The sequence below is a fragment of the Eschrichtius robustus genome, chromosome 15 (genome assembly GCF_028021215.1).
Source record: "Eschrichtius robustus isolate mEscRob2 chromosome 15, mEscRob2.pri, whole genome shotgun sequence".
NCBI lineage: Eukaryota > Metazoa > Chordata > Mammalia > Artiodactyla > Eschrichtiidae > Eschrichtius > Eschrichtius robustus.
In genome coordinates this window covers 75652887-75674813 of record NC_090838.1, presented here as the reverse complement: position 1 = coordinate 75674813, position 21927 = coordinate 75652887, and the positions used below count along the sequence as shown (strand labels likewise).

The window sequence follows — 21927 nt, the reverse complement described above, 5'->3', positions numbered from 1 at the left end:
GAGCTTTTCCAAGTGTGAACAAAAGGTTAGAGTGTGGTCAGACATAGAGAACAGGCTTGTGGTCGTGAAGGGGGAGGGTGGTGGGGGAGTGAGGGACTGGGAGTTTGGGGTTAGCAGATGCAAACAATTACACATGGAGTGCATAACAACAGGGTCTTGCTGTATAGCACAGGGAACTATGTTCAGTATCCTGAGATAAACCATGATGGAAAAGAATATTTAAAAATGTATATATCAATATATGTATAACTGAATCACTTTGCTGTACAGCCAAAATTAACACAGCATTGTAAATCAACTATACTTCCATAAAAAAATAAATATAAAAGTCAAAGAAAAAGAAAGGTTAGAGTGTGGTAGGGCTGGCATGGTGGTTCCCACCAGTGAAGCAGGTGGCCTGTGACCTACTGTAAGCACGCAGGGGCCCGAGAGTACCCAGGGAGTACCACGACTGTACAGTAGGGCCAGAACGGGCTTGAGTAGGAAGATGCCTTTGTGATCACAGGTTCCTAAGGTATCTGATGATCTGACAGCCAGCAGATGCAGCTGATCCACTGTCCGGGCCTACAAAACTACAAGGTTACTTAAACTCACTCACTTTCTCCCCTAGATTTCCAAAATCTTTCCCACCTGTTGTCTTCTTGCAGCTACATAGTTAAGTTTCACCATCTCTTTTCCAAATTCTTTAAAGCGATTTGCAAGGTCTTGCTCATTTGTAGCATTTTTGACAGCTTCCAAGGCCTCCTCCACCTGAAGCGATTAAAAAAAAAAAAATCCAATATATTTATAACTGGATAGTATTGCAATATTATTAAACATGCTAGAAATGCTAGTTTGTTAAAAAGAAAACATTTATGCATTAACATTTAAATAAAATAATGGGAAAAAGTACCCCAAGAAGCATTTATAATCAGAATAAATATTTGTTCAACATTTATATATTTTGTATATAAAAGATAATAATTGCTGAACTCCTGAAGCATATAAAATACTACATTGATTGTATTTTGAGTTATGGTTTTGATAAGGGATATGGACTTTTAATTTCAAGTAGAAAAATAAAGGAAAATATACTTAAGAAATATGGAATTGAAAAACAAACTTTAGAAATCTTCAGAGGAGGAAATGTTTTGCAAACAAAAACTGGAGGAACTCCTGGGCTGCAAAAAGTTTGAGATAGCTTAAATCGCAACCAATCTTCTTGGCATCACCTCTAAATCTGGGACTAAAGGGATTGTAATTATAAGCTGAGTTTACACCTTGCCATCCAATAGAAGAGAAAATTTTGAGCCTCGAGAAGTAAGTGAATTTGAAGTTTTGTTGCCATGTAAGGTGGCATCAACTAGGGTGAACAGAATAACGATCAGTGGAAATAGCCAAGAACATAATCGTGAGTGAATAAGGCACAAGACAGAACTATGTTTGCAAAATCAAAAGTTCTTAGTTTTGAAGGGGGTCTGGTAGAGAGGCCTCAACTAATACAGGCTTCTGAGAGTGGCAGTAGAAAAAGAGAAATGGTAGCTGTGAAAGAGTAATGAGAAATACAGAGAATGTATGGGTCTACTGCAGAATTCCAATTGGCTCTTGTAGTTTAGACCAAATCAAAGGACAATATACAGACAGTTCATTGTTTGACAATGCGGAAATCCAAATGACCATTAAAATGGCTAGAAAAAGTCATAGATTAACATAGTACTATGGAGATACACCTTTGTTTAACTTGACACAATCACAAAGGTGGCTAATCCAACTTCCTCACCAATTTCCACTGAGTGCAGGAAGAGAGTAGTGTATATAAACCAGTGATAATGGATATCATCAAATCTTTTCCTCCATAGATATGACAATACCATTAAATTTACTAAATAGGCTAACATTTCATTAAGGAAAGAGTTGCAGCAAGCAAGGGAAGTTATTTAGAATGATGGTGATGGGGGTTCAATCTAGACTCCAGATAAAATTAGGTTTCCATTCTCATCTTTTATGGAAGATAGAAGATCTTTCTTTCGTACCTATTTGCATTGTTCCTGAATGATTGTGAAGAGGAAAGGCTAAATCTTGCTCTTGGAAAGTCTGCAGGTGACAGGGACCTGGGAAGAGTGGAAGGACACAGATGGCAGGCTGTGTGATGGTTCTGAGAAGAAGAGTGGTGCTCATGGGGGAGGTGTTATAAGGGGAGGTTTGGGGGACTCTGTGTGCTGGATTGGGAAGTCACTTCCAACAAGCTGATAAAGGGGGCCCTTAGAGGCAGCTGCCACATCCTTCCTTGTAATAAATGCCCTCCTGACCTTGGACCCTACAGATAGTTATTCTCCTCCCATGGCCAGCCTGGGCTGACAAACACCAACGTGAGAACCCTCAGCTCTGGCAGGTCTTCCTGTCCTTAATACTGGAGCCTGAGTTCTGGGGATGGGGATAGCTGAAAAGGGTGAACTTCTAGACAGGATATTAAAATTTCCTCCCTATTTGGTGGATTTAGATATTATTTTCAGAGCTTGTCCCTTAAAACTCTTAAAATCTTGAGTCTTCTCAGAGTTTGTCTGAAATAGCCCTTACCCCCATTTCCAAAGCAAGCCTACTTGTCATTATTATTTAGTCGACAGCTCTGTCAAATTGTTTGAGACAGACTCTTTAAATCAGTCTCCAGGACTTCCCTGGTGGTCCAGTGATTAAGACTCCGTGCTCCCAATGCAGCAGGCATAGGTTTGATCCCTGGTTGGGGAACTAAGACCCCACATGCTGCACAGTGTGGCCAAAGACAATAATTTAATTACATCAAATCAATCTCCAATTTTCCTGACTGAAAGCTGCACTTACTTATTTTGATGTAAAAAAGTAGTCTAAGAATTCATACTTCTTAAGTATGAATACTTATTAAGCACCTACGAGGAGCTAGGCAGGCATACGGGGATGGGGACAGCGGGAACAGAAGAGTCTGATTCCCCTCCTGGACCGTGTGACCCTGTTCTCCTGTCCACAGTCACTGCCCATACCAGTGCTACAAATCATTGTTACGATCATTTCCGTTTGGACAGACTGACCTCATTCCAGGGTCCTTCAGTTGATATCCAGTTGATTGGATTTTAAGTGACACTAATGAAACTAATAAGTCATACAAAGCTCTCTTGTTAGGATCTGGATTTATAGCTAAATTTAAAAGATGTTATCTTGGAAATAGGAATTGGCCAAGTAAATGAATGAATGAAGACAAGATTCTATATTTAACTACTTTACTTGTTGAGCCATATACTCTGGTTTGACCATGGATATCTCAGCAACATCATACTTTATCTTTCTGCCTCCTAAAGATAAGCTGGCCTTCTTGATTAAATTTTCTGTTTCCTTGTTCAAAAGTGAAGAAAATGATTTCATCAGATAGCAAGAATGATTAAATGCTAGCATCATTTATTTATAAAGTGCCATGCTTTATAAAGTACAATAATACAGCTTGATACATTTCCAAAGTTACTTTCAGCTTGTACAAGAAAAATGACAATAGACAGTGTCCCTGACTACTTATGATGTAGCAGACATTGGTCCAAATGTTTTACATATATCTAATTTAGTCCTCCAAAACAGCTCTTTGAAGCTGATAGTTTTCTTGTTTCTTCTTTACAGAGGAAAGACTGCAGCCAGAGGGGTGACACAGCCAGCCTGAGAGGTCTCACAGCAAGAGAGTGCAGGAACCAGGGTGTGAGCCCAGATAGTTTGCTCCAGAGCTCATACTTTTAACTCCCAGGCTGTGCTGCCTCAGTTTCCTAAAAAGGATGGTTTTGTAAAGCTGCTGGGGTCCAGTTTGGATTGTACTGATCAGCTGATAATGAAGATTCATTAAGAGTCCTGCCCCATGTGATCAGTCTCCAGGTTCTAGTGATTCCACCTCTTAATTTCTCTAAAATCTACCCCTTCACAGTACATACTGCCACTGCCTTCACTCAGCTTTCCTTTCATTCACTGGCCTGGATCATTTTAATCATCTCTCAATCTGTCTCTCTGCTTGGGCTCACCCCTCTTCTAATTCCTTCTTCATATTGCTACCAAAATTATTTGGCTAAATCACGAAGCTGATTCTAATGCTTAGGACTACTCAGCAGTTCCCCATAATCTATACAGAGTCTAAACAAATGGGTAGAGTCCAAACTAATTATCATGATAACCGAGACACTCCACACCCTGTATCTCTCTAACTCTGTGACTGCCCCTCCCAACCTCACCCTGTCTGCTCCAACAACAGAATCAATCAACCAGATTACTGTGGACGCTCCAAGTCCCTCCCTCACTCTCATGCCTTTGTTCTTTCCTCCATCTGTGAAGCTCTCAGTAGGTGAAATCTTTTGTCCCACCTGGATCCATCTCCCTTCTTACGGCAAGAGCATCCCAGTTGGGAGCAGTGACTCACTCTCTCCCTAGGCTGGTTATCAAATCTAAATTTCATACTTTCTGCCTGCTTTGTGAACACGTAGCTGGGCCCTTTACATCTTATTCCTACGTTAAGATCTTATTCCTATGTTAAGCTTTGTAGGGAGAGAGTGTTTGACAGGCAACAAAGGAGGAAGGGGTTTTGTTTCCTGGTCCTGGAGCACTCCCTGGACAGGCTCGGCAGCAGGGGTAGTTCCTCCAACACCAGGTGGCCCCCATGGATGATACTGTAGTGGAATGTCTCTAGTGAGACATGTCTCCATGCACAGTTTTCCTTGACACCCTAAAGGGCAGAGTTCTAGCAAGTTCCGTTGGCTTGTGTGGCACTTCAGTGGCCTCTCTGTCATCCAGTGGCCTAGGAACATCTGGATCTTGGCCCTGGTTTGGGGTGGGCTCTCCCTAGAGTGCTCTATCTCAGTCCTGGAGGGAGTGGCTGCTCCTTCCATCTGCCATTCCTAGATTCCCTAGAGTTCTCTTTAAGTCTTCCTAGACAATTCCTTGTTACTCTAATCTATTAGAGCTAATAATTCTTTTTTTTTTTTTTTTTTATTTATTTATTTTTGGCTGTGTTGGGTCTTCGTTTCTGTGCGAGGGCTTTCTCTAGTTGCGGCGAGCGGGGGCCACTCTTCATCGCGGTGCGCGGGCCTCTCACTATCGCCGCCTCTTTTGTTGCGGAGCACAGGCTCCAGACGCGCAGGCTCAGTAGTTGTGGCTCATGGGCCCAGTTGCTCCGCGGCATGTGGGATCTTCCCAGACCGGGGCTTGAACCCGTGTCCCCTGCATTGGCAGGCGGATTCTCAACCACTGCACCAACAGGGAAGCCCCTAATAATTCTTTATATTAAGCTTTCCCTGCTCAAATTACTGTGTAGTTTTGCTCTCACTACTGGACAGGATGATACCTTCCCCACTCTTCTGATGGGGCCAACCTCTTTCCAATCACCCTCAACTCTCAGCCCCCAGCTTCAGGCTTGGGCTTGTGACTCCAGCCTGTTCAATCTGTGGTTGAACAATTAGTTCAGGAAAAGGTAAATCTCATTCAGTTCACTGAGCCCCAGTCCTAACACCTCCCTCTCCCAATCACATCACCCTTCTTCACATTATCGCAAATCACCCAACAATACATTTGGTTGAACTGATCCCATCCTTGGCTTGGGGGGTGATGAGGGAGAGGAACAGTGCTGACCAAACTAAGAAATCAGCACATCCCACGCCCCCTCTAAATAATTAACTCAGAGATGTATACCTGATTTAGAAGCCAAAATGACTAACAAAATTGTAAAACTTTTATCTGAGCTGCCTGGGAAGAGAATTTCCTCTTTTTTGCTAACTATAGTCTAGAAGCATGTAATCTTGAGAATATTTTGTAGCTACGTTGAGATTTTGAGAAAAGGGCCTACAGAGAAGAGTGTCCTTAGTGAGGAAAAAGAGATAGAAACCTGGTCCTTGTCACATGTTTGTACCTTGATCAAGCTTTGCCTGAAGCTACCTGCCTCTGGAATTTTAGTTTGGTGAGCCAATATATTCCCTTTTGGAAAGGCCAACTTGAGTTGGGTTTCTTTTATTTAAAATGGAAAACATCCTAATTATTATGTTTTCCTTCCAGGTGAGACCATAGCAATATGCGCAATTTTCACAACATGTACTGCACTCTTTCTTAATGTCTCCCCCACTACCAGCCTATACAGTTGCGAAGGCAGGAGTTGAGTCTTATTTACCTTTGAAGTCATATATCTTGGCACAATGTCTTATACATAGTAGGCATCCAATAAGTATCTCTTGAAAGGATAACTGAATAAATAAATAAATTCCAAATAAACCAGCTGAAGTTAATGCCATGACAGCTCTGATGAAAAACATGTGCTAAGAACCTGGGCAGTAACATCTACCTTTATAATCAGAGACAAGGATATTTTATACCTTGATTATGTGCAGCAGAAATTAACAAAATATTGTAAATCAACTATACTTCAATAAATTTTTTTTTTAAAAAAGAGCCACATCAGAGTTGCAGGACAAAACAGCAGACTACTGAGAAATAATGTTACTGGGGACTCACTAAGACCATTCAATGCTAATGTCACAAAAATCACAGGTAATATTAAACTCACCCACCAACAATGGGGCAGAAGCATTAGATTTGTCCCCTGGTAGTCTCGAAGATAATTTGAATTTTCTGAGAAGTTGACTAAATGGTTGTGTTTTCTCATTTTGTTATTGACTTTCTAAGGAGAAATTCTGAGATAATCGGGAACATCATTATTCCAGGACTCAGCCTGAGTACAGAAAAAAGTGATTGTTTCCTCTGACACACACATGGCTAGGTGAGTTTGTGTGTAATGACATCACCAACGCTAAGAATTGGACAATATACTCTGATTGCATTCATTCAGAGTTTAGGGAAAATAAATATTGCTCTTCTCAATCACTGATTGAAATGCAGGAGTCCTTTCAAAGCGTGAAGTGTCACATCTCCATCTAACACACTGATAATGTCAACTGATTGCAGGATACACCAGGTGTCTGTAGGGAATCACTCACCAGCAACTTCAACAATACAAGTGATTATAATTCAGTAGTTTTTAATGATGTCTGATGTGCAAATGATTCCTTTAGCTTCGCTCAGGAACATCAAATTCCCACTTTGGCGATAACTCGGCTTTGAACTATATGTCACTCGCTGTTCCATCACTATCCTCCTGAATTCAAAATAACTACAGTAGCAAAAACCTTCAGCAGTCATACGAATCCTTAATATAACATACTCAAAAGAGAGCTCAACATTAAAACACACACAAATACTTGCAAAATAGAGCAAGTAGCTTAATATGAGCAGCTAGAATATCTATGTGTTATATGAAAAGATGGACTCCTTAGCAGGCATATAAACTTAACTTTGCAAATGTAATTTTAAGGTAGCAGAATGCAAAAACCTACACACTGCCAAATCACACAACCTCTGCAGAATTCCCAGTTCTTTACTCATTTTCAGAGGGTGAATGACTTTTGCTCAGGATTATTCAATTTGCCAACAATTACCTAGAGGGTGCAGGGCAGAAAATGAAGACGGGCATTTTAGGAGAATAAATGGACTCTCCTTCATCTACTCAGTGAATTATTGATGGAAAAACATGAAAATAAGTTTCTGATAAGAAGGCAATTCCCTCCATATTCCTGTAAGTTACTCAGAAACGAGAAAAATCAATATCTGCAAAGAACGGCAATAAAGTTTTGGCATATGGCCTAAAAGATGAAAAGTAAAATATTATCTGAAATGCTTAAAGGTAAAATACCTATGCAGTGGTTAACACGGCAGGAAGCTACAGGACTCCTTATACTGTGTTAATCAATGTTCCGACCCCAAATCAAGTCACTGCTTTATTATCGTTAGAAGGCACCTGCCACTCTTTTTCTCATCTATATTCTATCATCCATTTGGTAAAGAAACTCATTTTTATTTGGAAGAAGTCTTGATAAAAGTATAGATGATAATTTCTAACCTGCTCCATCAAAATACATAAAGATATTTCCTTCATCTTGAGTTAAAAACAAGTAAGTAGATGCTGGCAGACAACACTTGTTTATGAGAGGATGTGCTTCTATAGAAAAGAACAAAAATGCTAAGAAGAATTATATACCATGTTCATTTTCAAAGAATTGTTGACACATTGTCTTTTTTAGGGGATTGGAACAATAGTCCCATCGTACGAAACCCTGACTGACCTGAACCCAAGTATGACACATGCCTCCTGAGTAATTCAGCGATAGCACCAGAAGCTGCAGTTCCCCACTTGCTCCACAAGAGGACACCATTCTGCCACCGCTGTTCCCTGCAGAGGCTGCGCTTTCAGTAGAACAAATGTGTTATTCAGTCTACAATCATTTTTAATTTTACTACTGACAGTCTGACAGGACTACTTAATATTGCTGGGTTGACCTTTCCATATTTTGTGCTAAATCTTTTTTTTTTTTTCTTTAACTTCTCAAACTGCTGTGTCGGGAAGAGGATATAATTGACTCCACATTAAGACAGGCTGCAGTGTGATATTATCAGCCGACAGCACTGGTCAAAACAGGTGGGTAGAGGCAGGATAGCAGGCAGCAACTGGTGCCGTACATCACACTACAGGCCCCGATTGCACAAGCACCCTCCACGTGTGGGCCATTCGGGGAGAATATTTAGCCTTCATCACTCCTCAAGAGGGGCTTGAAATGGCCTTCCACGGCACAGAGAACATATAAGTTAATTTCCTTAGGTTCAGTCCTATTCTCCTGGTAAAGGAAGACTGTCCATCTGGGGAAAGATCTTTCTTAAAATGTTGCCTTTGAAGACTAAGCAGCCTGGAAGAGAAAGGTAACAAAACTTTCTCCAACACACTTGAGAACAAAGTCATCTGTAGCCTAAAAGATGCACATAATTCAGGCGGGGCTGAAGAATTAACAGCCAGCACTGCAGTTCCGGGATCTGACAATGGTGACATAGCCGCCATTTTACCAAACACTTACTTTGCACCAGACTCCGTGATGAATGCTTCATAAGGAATTCCCCCAGTTTAAAACTCCCCACAACTCTGAGGGCTGCACAATCATTAGCCCCCTACTAACAGATGAGGTGTCTGAGACCTAAGGAAGTTTCATTTTTTGTTATTTTTTATACATATATTTTATTGAAGTATAGTTGATTTACAATGTTGTGTTAATTACCGCTGTACAGCAAAGTGACTCAGTTGTACGTATGTATAGATTCTCTTTTTTAAGGCTCTTTTCCATTCTGGTTTATCATAGGTTTTTTGTTTGTTTGTTTGTTTGTTTTATTTATGGCTGTGTTGGGTCTTCGTTTCTGTGCGAGGGCTTTCTCTAGTTGTGGCAAGCGGGGGCCACTCTTCATCACGGTGCGCGGGTCTCTCACTATCGTGGCCTCTCTTGTTGCGGAGCACAGGCTCCAGACGCGCAGGCTCAGTAATTGTGGCTCACGGGCCCAGTTGCTCCGCGGCATGTGGGATCTTCCCAGGCCAGGGCTCGAACCCATGTCCCCTGCATTGGCAGGCAGATTCTCAACCGCTGCACCACCAGGGAAGCCCCTATCATAGGTTATTGAATCTAGTTCTCTGTGCTCTATAGGAGGACCTTGTTGTTTATCCATTCTCTAGATAATAGCTTCCATCTGCTAACCCCAGCCTCCCATCCCATCCCTCCCCCGCCCCCCTCCCCTTTGGCTACCACCCTGTCTGTTCTCTATGCTGTGGAGGCTTTATGTGGTGGGTTAGGACAGGCTGGCAAGTGGACCCCAAACCAAGACTAGACCTAGGCTGTCTTACTCCAGGGGCCATAAGGTTATTCATAAAGTTACACTACCCCTCAGTATCCTGTGAAATAGGTAGTCTCTCCTCATACTGCTCTCCTCATCCAACTTGCAAGAGCCTTCCCGGGTTTCTGAGGCCTATTCTCTGAGAAAAGTCTGAGAGAAAAATTCCCAAACAGGTTCTGCTTCGTGTCCCCTGGCTCCTCAGGAACGTGAACGGAAACCATGAAGAGCTATGCCTTCTTTGTCGTTTATGACCATGCAACTCAGCCTGGGGATGTTGGCATTTGAGGCCTTTCATAATATTGCAGAGTTTATACAAAATTTTGGAAATCTTGGCTCCTTTATTGGGGCCAGCTCAGCTAAGACCCTGCCCAAGATTTTTTGACAGAGAACACTTGTGATTTTGGAAATTTCTTAATGAACCTCCATATTGGACAAATCTGATATGGAAGGTGAGGTAAGAGCAGGCTGCCATTATTCACTTCCTATCTCACCTGCCCCCTCATTGTTCATTTCATGGAAGAAGAAAATACGGGCATGGAATAGAGACCCTCAAGGCAGAAGCCACGTTCCTAAGCAACTGAGTTACATCATCAAAGGGTGCGTCCACCCAGGCTGCAACTAGATACCAGTGAGCAACTAGGAAAACAGAGAAAGGCCTAGCTGTCAAGGACTGGGAGAGTTGCATGTGACCCAGGAAAATTTGTGACCAGGGCAAGTCTCCACTTCCATGAAGAAACAAAAGACTTAACAGGAACCAAGGAATCCTGACAAGCAAGGCACATATCATGGAGTTCTAGGAGTTGGTGGGGCACATATGCACCCAGAGACCCATTCCAGGAATGTTAGATGCCAAGCTTGATACAACAAGATTGATTCTAGCCATCAGTGCTGTGGACGAGGCTTCTTTTTATTGCCAGACTAAGGGAGGTTCAAAGTACATAATTCTACAAAAGGGCAACGCTGGAGCAGTTAACAAAATACAATGCAACATGGGATCCACATTAAGGTGGGCAGAGGTGGTCACATGGCCAGCTACCCAGAAGAGCTGGCCTGGCCTGAATTACCACAGGGACCAGCGCTGCTCTGAATCTCAAGACAAAGTCAAGGCAGGCACACCACGCGCGGCAGCCTCTGCAGCCTGAAAGATGCACTGTTTTGTACGCCAAGAACTAAGGGGAAATCCAAACTGTGTTTTGAGAGAAGGAAAACAATTCAAGTGAATCTTCTGTAACTTTGAAAGATGTACTATTGAATATAATTTTAGTAGTAGAAAAATTGGGGGCATACCACTTGGGTGAGTAACCAAGTGATCTGGTGAGCAGTGAAACATCTTTGGTCCAGTTCAGTGCCATGGTCAATATTGCTACCCACATAAAGCACATTTTGGTAAGTTCTACATACGTACAATTCTCAGATGAGATAAAAGTCTCATGACGTCTGCCATGTCCGCCAGGATGAGCAAGCGTGTTACAGCCGATAGCAGAGCCCGGGCAGCTCGCACCATGGTGCCACGCTTCACCGAGGAGCACGGGTCATCAGCAAACTCGGAAGAGGCAATGCGCATCGTCTCACCTGGAAGACAGACACGGAGACACATGTGGGTAGACAGGAGGCTCAGAGGCTGGCAGTCATAAAGATCTGTGGACGGGCCATCACAGCTCTCATTGCAAAACCACTATTACCAGGTGGTACCAGCTCCCTCAGTGCAGCAGAAACTTTCAAGTCAAACGCATAAGTGCACCCAGACAGGTGCTGTAGACAAAACCCAAGTGTAAAATTATGTGTTTAGCATCAATAAGGAAGATATTTAATTCAATTTGTCTAAGAATTGAGATGGATTTGCCTGACCTTATTCATTCTCACTCTGCACATCCCTTGGAACCAGTGGTATTCACTAGGCTAGTTGGTTTCTAACAGTTGAAGAATAAAGTTAACTGCTCCAGAGAGGAATGAAACTTAAGACCTTGGCCTCATGAGCTCTGTACTCTTAATTGAGCTAATCAGACAACAACAGACTATAGAGTTGCCCCAGGTCTGTTCTTTTAATTCTCTGCTAGGAAGCTATTCTCTAATATAGAGAACATTTATGAGACAATTGAAGCGATTCAACAGATGTTTATTAAGCATATACTCATGTCAGATTCTCTTCCAGGCTCTGGAATTGCAAAGGTGACTAAGAACGCCCTGGCCCCAAGGAATTCACAATCTAATGAGGACACACGTTGTAAATACATACTTATAATAGTGATTACGTGCCATCATAGACATATGATTAAGAATGAAGGCAAAGAAGAGGAGGAAGTGATTTACTCATTTAGTGTGAGGCTGGAGGGAAGCTGTCAACGTTGATAGCCTTTGAAAAACTAAAATGTGTTCACCAGGAAGACAAAGGTAGGAAGGAAACCCGAGGCAGCAGGAACACCACGAGGCTCCAGAACTTGGAGCAGGGCACTGAGTATGGGGAAATGCAATCACCTGGAAAGTCACAGCGAGTCAGTGGTGTGGGGAAGAGAGGCACCAGGGCCTGGAACACTGTGGAAGAGATCTGAACTGTGTCCTCAGCAGGGAGGGAAATGACTTAATAGATTTTAATTTTGGCCACATTATATAAAATAAACTGGAAGGGACAAGACTAGTGCAGAGAAAACAGGAAAACATGGTTATAATCTGAGGGAGCAGTAATGAGGACATGGACCAGGGAAATAGGAACGGGATACAGAGAGGAAGGGAGTATTAATGAGATCTGCATGAGAGAAACAACGGATTTGGGGACTGGTTAGGTATGGAAACCAGAGACGAGGTGGTGATGGTGAATACGGACCCAACACAATGGACAGGTACATATTTGTACCCCAGGAGAGGGAAACAAAGGGAGATCATTCACTACATGAGATGGGCCCCATGTTGATGGGGTGGATATCCACCCAGAGAACAGAGAACTAGGAAAAAGTATAATGAAGCTTCACAGAGCAGAACATACACAGGGGTACAAATGCTTCAATGAACCAGAAGAGTAGAGTTAAGCTGACCAATTAATTAAATTAGGGTGACACAAGTCATTCAATATTTATAAAATGATACTTCTCATCTATTCATCAAAACCGAGTTGATTTAAATAAAGTTAATTACATCACTGAAAGGCCATGCATCCTATAATTTATCCTAAGATACAAGGGAAAATAAAAAACTCTTCTCATCATTTTACAGGCAGATCAAAATACAATGTAATTCCCTCCATGTTGTAGTTATTTAAACACTCACAGTGATCCTTTTTATACTTAAGAAATGTGGGTGTGTAAGGAAATATATTGTGCTGTAGGATTTTTAAAAGAGGCTACCATCTATTACACAGCCAACCAGCTTAGTCTTTATGCCTAGGCACAAACAAGTGGCTTAATATATAACAACAGCATGGGAGAAGTTTAAATATTCATTATCATACTGGTGAATTTTCAAGATGTATGGCTCTAGAGGCCTAAATATACTTTAAGGTAGAGGCTGGCAGTTAGGAGATACATATTCAATCCCAGCGTTCCACCCTTGCCACAGGCTTGCATAAATCTCCTCTCTGCCCACTCCCTGTCCCCCAGGAAAAGACAGTAGCAGATATCTGAGTGGTGGGGAGTAGTCTACCTCATTCTTACTCTGTAGAGTGCAGCAAGAAAGAACATTACACACCAAGGTGAATCTAATGAAATATCGAGAGGGTCACCCTAGGTGAAGAATGGACACATCTGTATATGGTATTAATGGGTAAGTCAGCTGCTGTTGGAAGGGATCCACTTATTCAAGGAAGGGGGAGATTTATTCTGCAGGTGAACCAAGGGAGCTACGTGGTTGGTCCCAAATTTTCAGGTTACATTGGTATGAGTCATAGCTTGGGTAAGAATGGACCGTTCAAGCAGGGCTCTTAGAAAAAAAGGGCCCTAAGAGGACAGTCCAGTCACACCCCCTTCCAGCTTGTGGAGAAACTGTGCCTAATCAAACTGATTTTCAAGATCAGATTTTCATATAGGGGGTCAGTATAATGGCACTTCATCCAGATGCTGACTATTTGGCCAGCAATACTGCTTCAAAGCCAGGGGATGGCACATAGCAGGACGGAGCTGTCAGGTGGAGCTTAGGGACCACACCAGGCACTCCTGGAAGGCACTCGGGAGATGTCCGTGAGAAAGAGAATGAGACCCAGAGAGAGAGAGACAGAGACAGAGAGAGATCCACATTAGCAAATGTGACTCTGCAAAAGGAAATGTCACACTACATTCTGAGATTATCCTCAAATAAATAAAAGATGATTTAATCCAATTTAAATTAAAACTAAAAACTCACTTGAAGTAGATACAAATGATTTCATGTTTTTAAAGGAAAGGCACTCTGGAGTCGGCTATAACTTTAATGCGTTTTACATCCCTGTAGTTTTAGGATTACTAAAAGAAAAAGGAAATCTATATTACAAAATGATAAGAGAGTTTATCAGAATAAAATTAGCTATTTTTCCCTGGAACTGCTTTTTCTATAAGACTAAAATATTTAGCTAAGAAATAGCATGCATGTGTACGAGCAGGAAGAGAGCAATAAGGAGAGGACACCAGAGCTGCCCGTTTCTTGTATATACACTCTTGTATTCAAGCTCATAAACTTGATTACAGACCTAAGCTCAGAGCAGGGTTTCTATGATAAAGCCTTTGATCCTCTCAAGCCACTACCACCTGCTGGAAAGAAGAAAAAAATAACATCTCCAAATAAGTGACTAAGGGGAAATAATACTAATTAATCTGTATACAGCGCTTCTGTATAAAGGTTTAGTTTGTAAGTATTGTTCTAAAAGCTTTACATATATTAACCCATGGATTAACAGAGAATATACATCTTTAACAAAGACCAAGGGTCACTCCTGACTCCTCCCAACCATTATTAAACTGTGAGATCAGCGATTATTCCACTTCTGTGTTTTAGTCCCCTCAACTATAAAATAGAGGTGGAAATAATAACAGCTACTTCGTAGGCTGTCATTAGAGTTAAAGATTAAAGATAATGCATTCAAAGCACCCAGCACAAGGCCTTGCCAGTAATGGGAGCTTACTCATTATTTACCATTAATACCACAGCTACCACTATCACTGCGATCCTCTCCAATACAACAAGAATAGTTGGTGAACTCCCAGATAAAGGTTTGGAAGTGTATTTTGTGGCTGACTTCACTGCTTGTGTACACAATAATTAAGAAGCAAGAAAACATCTGCCTGATAAAAACATATCACTTTAAGACAGAATATAACCCACCTCCCCAAAAAAATGGTGTTGGTGCTTGGTTTTCAAATTGGTGCTTGTTTTGGTTCTTATGCTACCCTGGAGGAATTGGAATCTTTGCAAGGACTTGATAAATGTAGCAAGAGCCACATTCCATAAAATGGTGATTACTGTCTTGCTTAAATGCAGTAGAAGACCGCAGACTTGGAAACAGTAAACAGCAATGTGCTAAGCGTAAAAGAAAAATGGAGTGCAGAGGATCAATACTGAATCCGATGTCACTTGATATTTTAATAAAAATAAAGAGAAAAGAAATCGATAAACATGGTAACTTTAAATTTCATTGTGCAGTGGAAGTGTTTCTGAAATAACTGCACTGTATCAAACATATAATTAAACAAAACCTATTGTAAGTTACTTTGTAAAGCAAGTAAGCACCCAATAAATTATCTTTGTTTATAAATCCAAAAGTTCAATAACTCTGTATATGTAAGGCAAGTCTCTCTATAAAAAGCATGCTGTTGACTTTATACTCTTAAGTCAATAAATGTTTCTATTGATTAGTATCTTTATTCTTCTATAACCATGACTACAAATCAAAACCCACTGAAATGTCAGTAGACTGATATATAGTACTTGGTAGTTGAAATGTGATTTTAAAAAAATCTTTTAATGTGATGAGGAAAGAAAAACAATGCCATAAGTGACATCCTGACTGAACAGCAGAGATAATATGATCATCAAAAATGCTATCATCTAATTCTGAATGAAAAAGGCAGGCTCACCATTTCAACATGCAAATAAAGAGGATGTTGGCTTCCTCTTGCTAATTAAGACACTGTGTTAAAAAAAAAAAAAAAAAAGGGCAGAATAAGAAGGTAGTGGTGGGGTGGGGAGTTAATGTCTAAATTCCAGAATTTAAGAATATGTCAGAGGACATCACGAAGCCTAAATCTTAGCAGATGCAGAACGCAGGTGTGACCTCTGCCTCCTTAGGAAACCATTCCAGTTTGAGAGACCTCTAATTGTTAAAATTTTTTCTTCAATTATTTTGGTCTTCCATGTGTTCTTCTGAACCACACATAAAAATCTAGTCCCCTTTTCAACTCGATACACTTTGAGAGAATTTTTTTAAATGTCCTTCAGGGAGAAGGAAAATGCCAAAACAAACACACATCAGCCATTGCCTGAGAACTAATGCTGCATCCAGATTATGAAAATGACAACTCGCATAGAGAAATGAACAAACAACTCCCCCTAGTTTTCCAAATGTTAAATACCTACTAACTAGTCATTCAAGTTGGGATGATTAGTTTGCTTGTACACAAACTTTTAAGCAAATTTATAGTGTAAACATAAAAGGTGTTGCCAATTAGCTTTGGAGGGAAAAAAATCTGGTTTCTGGCATGTTGTGAAGACAAATGATAAGATAGATAACAATTGATATCAAGTCACTATGACCTATTTCAGGATCTAAATTACTACCTATGTTTGAAAGATATCGAATGTGAGCTCATAGGTGGAGTCCAACTCCTTAATTTCAGAGGAGAAAAGCCAAGTATCAAGAACCTTATATGGCTCACTCAAGGTCACACAGCCAACTTAACGGCAGAGTTCAGACCAGAAGCTGGGTCTCTTGACTCTGAGTTTAAATTTGCTGCAATTTACTACTGTAGTATATTTCTTTCGAAACCTTCTGTTTTTGTATGGTTTCACAAATTCACAACTGACTGTCCCCAAGTTAGTCCACATAACTTAAGCCTTTTTATACCAGTTTGGATGTCTTGATACTATGCTTAGGTGCAAATATATTTGTAAGTTCCTATGGTATCTCATAATTGTCATTAGTACAACTAAATAATACTTGCACCATTGATTTCAATCAGCTTAGATATAAATACAAAGAAAAGCAAATAGGAAGTATAAAGAAAGAACATTATATAATTTGCATCTTAGAGGCTGCAGATGAATAAACTACACTTGAAATTGTAATACTGTAAAATAACAAGTCAACTTAACTTTTTCTAAAGTAGTCTTTGGCTAAACAAAGCACAGGAACAGGGCTTCCCTGGTGGCGCAGTGGTTAAGAATCCACCTGCTAATGCAGGGGACACGGGTTCGAGCCCTGGTCCGGGAAGATCCCGCATAAAAAAAAAAAAAAAAAAAAAAAAAAAAAAAAAAAAAAAAAAGCACAGGAACAATTCCTTTTTTAAAAAAAAAATTATTTATTTATTTATTTATTTTTGGCTGTGTTGGGTCTTCATTTCTGTGCGAGGGCTTTCTCTAGTTGCAGCAAGCGGGGGTCTCTCTTCATCGCGGTGCCCAGGCCTCTCACTATCGTGGCCTCTTTTGTTGCGGAGCACAGGCTCCAGACGCGCAGGCTCAGTAGTTGTGGCTCACGGGCCTAGTTGCTCCGTGGCATGTGGGATCTTCCCAGACCAGGGCTCGAACCTGTGTCCCCTGCATTAGCAGGCAGATTCTCAACCACTGCACCACCAGGAAAGCCCCAGGAACAATTCTTATATTGAGAAAAGTTGATTAAGGATAGAAAACTCTACTACACATTTCAAAATTAGAAACAAAAAAAAAATGTTCCAAGTAATTGGTATCATGAACATGGTAAATGATGCTATAAAATTACAGCTTAATTAAGCTATATTTTAAAATACCACATGGAGAAAACTGATTTTCTTCACTAGTTTGAGGGTGAAAAAACCATAATGATCAGATTCTAGGATTTAAATGGCACAGTTTATGCTTTATTTTCTGAACTGCCATTGATTTCTAAGTCATCACAGAGAAATGGCAGTTTCTTAAATGTGATTATAGCCATGAGTCTTCTTTACTGAATTGACTGGAGGCATCCATGTCACCATCATTCTGGCTCCTATATTAAGAGAGATCATAGGAGGACCACATCTAAATCAACATCAGGATATCAATTGTAATAAAATACAGTGAACAAAAATATATTTGTTCGGTGAGAGGATCTGGCAATAGGTAATGAACAAAATTGATTTAAGATAACTCAAAACCCTAAATTCAAAAAGACAAACTGCCAAAATGTGCTAATCAAAGCTTTCTTCAATTCTGTGATCAATAGCTTAACATGAGGGTCATGATGGATCTCAGACAGTCTTCTCCCCTTCCAACTCAAAAGTACATTCTTAAAATAAATGAAGTAAGGTTATAACAAACATCAACCTTGAGAGGAAGACATGTCCCAACAGGGTGACATGCAGTCTTATGGGTGAGGGAAATTTGGAGGGTTAGAGAGTAACAGTCCTGTCTACACTGCCTTAAGTTTGTAGGGTTGACTGTATGATCATACCTATAAATGGGTGCAAAGTATATAAGGAGTTATATATCATTTCATTCATCCTTTTATTCATTCAGTAAGCATTTATTAAGCACCTGCTATGTGGTAGATACTTGTAAGTTCTGGATATTCAAGATGAAGTCATGATTCCTGCCCTCTACTTACTAGCATCCTGATCTTTCTAAATGACTCACTAACAAGGATCATCTGAAGAACATCTGTAGAGAAACACCCACTGATCAGGCATTTGGAAATTCAAGAAAGAGGAAGATGAATTTTGGGGAGCTGGGACTCATGAGTATGTAGAGGATGCTTAGTCAGCTACCATAATAAGTAAGAGTGGCCAAAAAGTGTGTGTGTGTGTGTGTGTGTGTGTGTGTGTGTATCTATATCTCTATATCTATATCTGTATCTGTATCTAGAGAGAGAGATTAAGTTTTTCATTCTTTATCCCTGCAATGTATAGCTTTTAGCCATGATTCTGAGAGAAGGCAGAGACCAGCCACACACTGCTGACCTCTCTTCTTCTCCAATTCCCTGCTAGTTTTCTAAAGAACAAAGAGTGTGGATAAGAATGTCCCAGACAAATACACCCTTCATTATTAATTAGTTCCTCAGCCCCACATTGAGCAGGTCTGGGTCAATAGAGAGATTTCAGGGCCCCTCTAACTTCTTAACATCAAACCCTAAATGAAAAGTGGGCCTGAGGGGTCTAGGACCCCTTTCCTGTGGACTAATTCAGTTTTCGACTAATATTTCCAAAGGAAACAGATGCCATCTGATCACACTAGTTTCATGAAATTAAAGAGAAGTATAGAAAGAGAGATGAAAGCATGAAAATTACAGAAAGTCAATGAATTTTAATGTTTTCTCTCCTTCCACTGGAAACGAGATCTACTACCACAGTCAAAATAATGTAGGGTATCCAGAATGTCAGGAAACATGACAAAATTATTTTTTTTAATTTGCTAGTTAAAATTTCAAATAATATTACCAATATTTTTCTTAAACTTCTAGAACGTTGTTTCTTATAAAGTACATAAAAACTTAAAGCAAGGATCCAATTGTTATACTGAAAAAAAAAAGTCAAATAAATGTGCCCTTTTCCCTGTATTCCCAGACTTTGTGGATACTGTTTTGATGAGGAGCCATTTTCAGATTCACTTGCCAGTCCACGGTCTTTCTGCCTTTGCAGGCTTCTCTCAAGCAAAGGGAGCCCCATTCTGTGTTCCTTAGTGGTTATTTCCTTCAGAGTTAGTGGAAAATGAGTGATAAATGACTTGAAAATTACACTGTATGTACTTGCCAGTGAATGTAGGCGCCCAGTTCCTTGGAAAATATAGTTCTTGCTACAAATTAATAAACTCACATTGGGAACATAATTTAACCTCCTAGGTAGGTCTGCCTATAGGGAGAGAATATTCTGGTCATGCTGACATTAGTATTTCACTCTGTATGACAGCATAATAAGGATTAATACACTAACATGGATTTTTTTTTTTAAGATTTAATTTTATTTATTTTTGGCTGCATTGGGTCTTCGTTGCTGTGCGCAGGCTTTCTCTAGTTGTGACGAGCCGGGGCTACTCTTCGTTGCAGTGCGCGGGCTTCTCATTGTGTAGCTTCTCTTGTTGTGGAGCACGGGCTCTAGGCACGCAGGCTTCAGTAGTTGTGGCACCCAGGCTCTAGAGCGCAGGCTCAGTAGTTGTGGTACATGGGCTTAGTTGCTCCGCGGCATGTGGGATCTTCCCAGACCAGGGATCAAACCACTGTCCCCTGCATTGGCAGGCAGATTCTTATCCACTGTGCCACCAGGGAAGTCCCCTAACATGGATTTTTAAAGCAAATACACATGGTTGTTTAATTCTTACTTCATTCACATACTATAAAGATGGAATGACTGACAAGCAATTGCCCTGGGGCACCGCTGGGAGGTGTCTGATTTGTGGTAAGTATGGGAACTGGTTTTGAACAACGAAGGGGAATTCATTTTCAATTCCTACTCTGAACAGCAAGTAGCTTTTCCTACAAAAAAAGAATTTGCAGAAAAAGTTGGGGAAGAAAATGTAGATGTCAAAAAACCTATTGATGTGGAGAACTTATTTAAGAGACAGAGAACGGAAGCACGACTGAGCAAACTTGGACTTGACAAGCAAAATTCTAAGCCACTGCCAGATGGTATTCAGGACCATGAAGTATGAAGCAGGCATCCTGGCACATTGGAGAGAGGACAATGGCAGCCGAGGCTGATTCAGTCCAAGCCCACACAGAGGTCACCATCTATTCACAGTAACCCAATGCTGTTACTTAGATGGAATAAAAGGCCTGTATGAATCCACTGTGCATCCTTTATAAGAGGCCCTATATAAACAAAGGTTAAGCAACTACATTTAATAATCACAGCAGATTGTGGGTTCAGTGATTTTTAATAGACCCATTCGTTACCTTCACACAATTCCAAGCTAAAGAACCTTGTCAGGTATAAATGCATGAGCACGCACACACATAAACGCCCACCAAGTGTGCCCTATTTAAATACTCCAGTCAAGGCTTTGGCACAAGGAGTTGGCAAAACCAGGAAATGCAACCATTTATAGAATTTAGCCTAAAGGCTTCTTCTGCTTCATGTGCTACACATTATAATTACATTTGAGAATCCCCAAATCTAATATTTTCAGTAATCAACAGATGCACCTAGAGATCATGTCCAAAAATGGAAGCATTGCTAAAATCTATTCTGCCCTATTGTGTGGATCTCTTCAATGTTAATTAATGTTGCCTCCTCATTTCTACTTACTTTAGCTTATCTCCCTCTTCTCCAGAAACTAAGAACACATGCCTAAATGATCTCAAGAACTCCTTCCATGTATACCATGATGCAAGAAGTAATAATAGCTATTTATAAAATACTATGTACCAGGCACAATGTTAAGCACTTTACATTTATGATCTCACAATGAGGTGAACAACATTACCTTCACTTAAAGATTAAAAAATTATGGCTTAGCTTAGAAAGGTTTATTAATTTGTCCAAGGTCAGCTTAACACTAGGAATTGAATCTAAGGCTAATGGACTTAAAAGTCTGTGATCTTAGTAACCTTGAAGCTCTAAGTCAAGGGTCTATTGATAAAAACAAACCTAAAACACAATCTGATGATGATGATGATAAATAATGAGATTAATAATTATAGCTAATCCTAACACAATGCTTATTTAGTGTCAGACACTGTTCTAAGCACTGCATTTACTCATTTAATCTTCATTAAAATCCTACAAGATAGGTACTCTTCCCATTTTATAGATGAGGAAACTGAATTACATAAAAATTAATTTGCCAAAGGCCAAAAAACTTTGGATAATGGAATAAGGCTTTTAGCCTAGAAAGTCTAGCTACAGTGTTTAGGATTTAACCACTTCAAGGGCAATGCCAATGTCAAGCAAAACAATAAAAACCAATAAAAAAAATATGTTCTGGGTCTTCCCTGGTGGCACAGTGGTTAAGAATCCGCCTGCCAATGCAGGGGACACAGGTTCGATCCTTGGTCTGGGAAGATCCTACAGGCCATGGAGCAATGAAGCCTGTGCACCACAACTACTGAGCCCATATGCCACAACTACTGAAGCCTTCACA

General features: G+C 40.5%; 1 protein-coding gene across 1 annotated transcript in view; it reads right to left on the bottom strand.

Moving 5' to 3' along the window:
• Positions 1 to 21927, bottom strand: part of CTNNA2 (catenin alpha 2) — a 1055603-nt gene that overhangs the window by 793667 nt on the left and 240009 nt on the right. The window contains exons 4-5 of the mRNA XM_068564030.1: positions 11132 to 11298; positions 631 to 750 (exon numbers count right to left, since the gene is read on the bottom strand). Of these exons, the coding sequence (XP_068420131.1) occupies positions 631 to 750; positions 11132 to 11298 (287 nt within the window). The remainder of the gene's footprint in view (positions 1 to 630; positions 751 to 11131; positions 11299 to 21927) is intronic.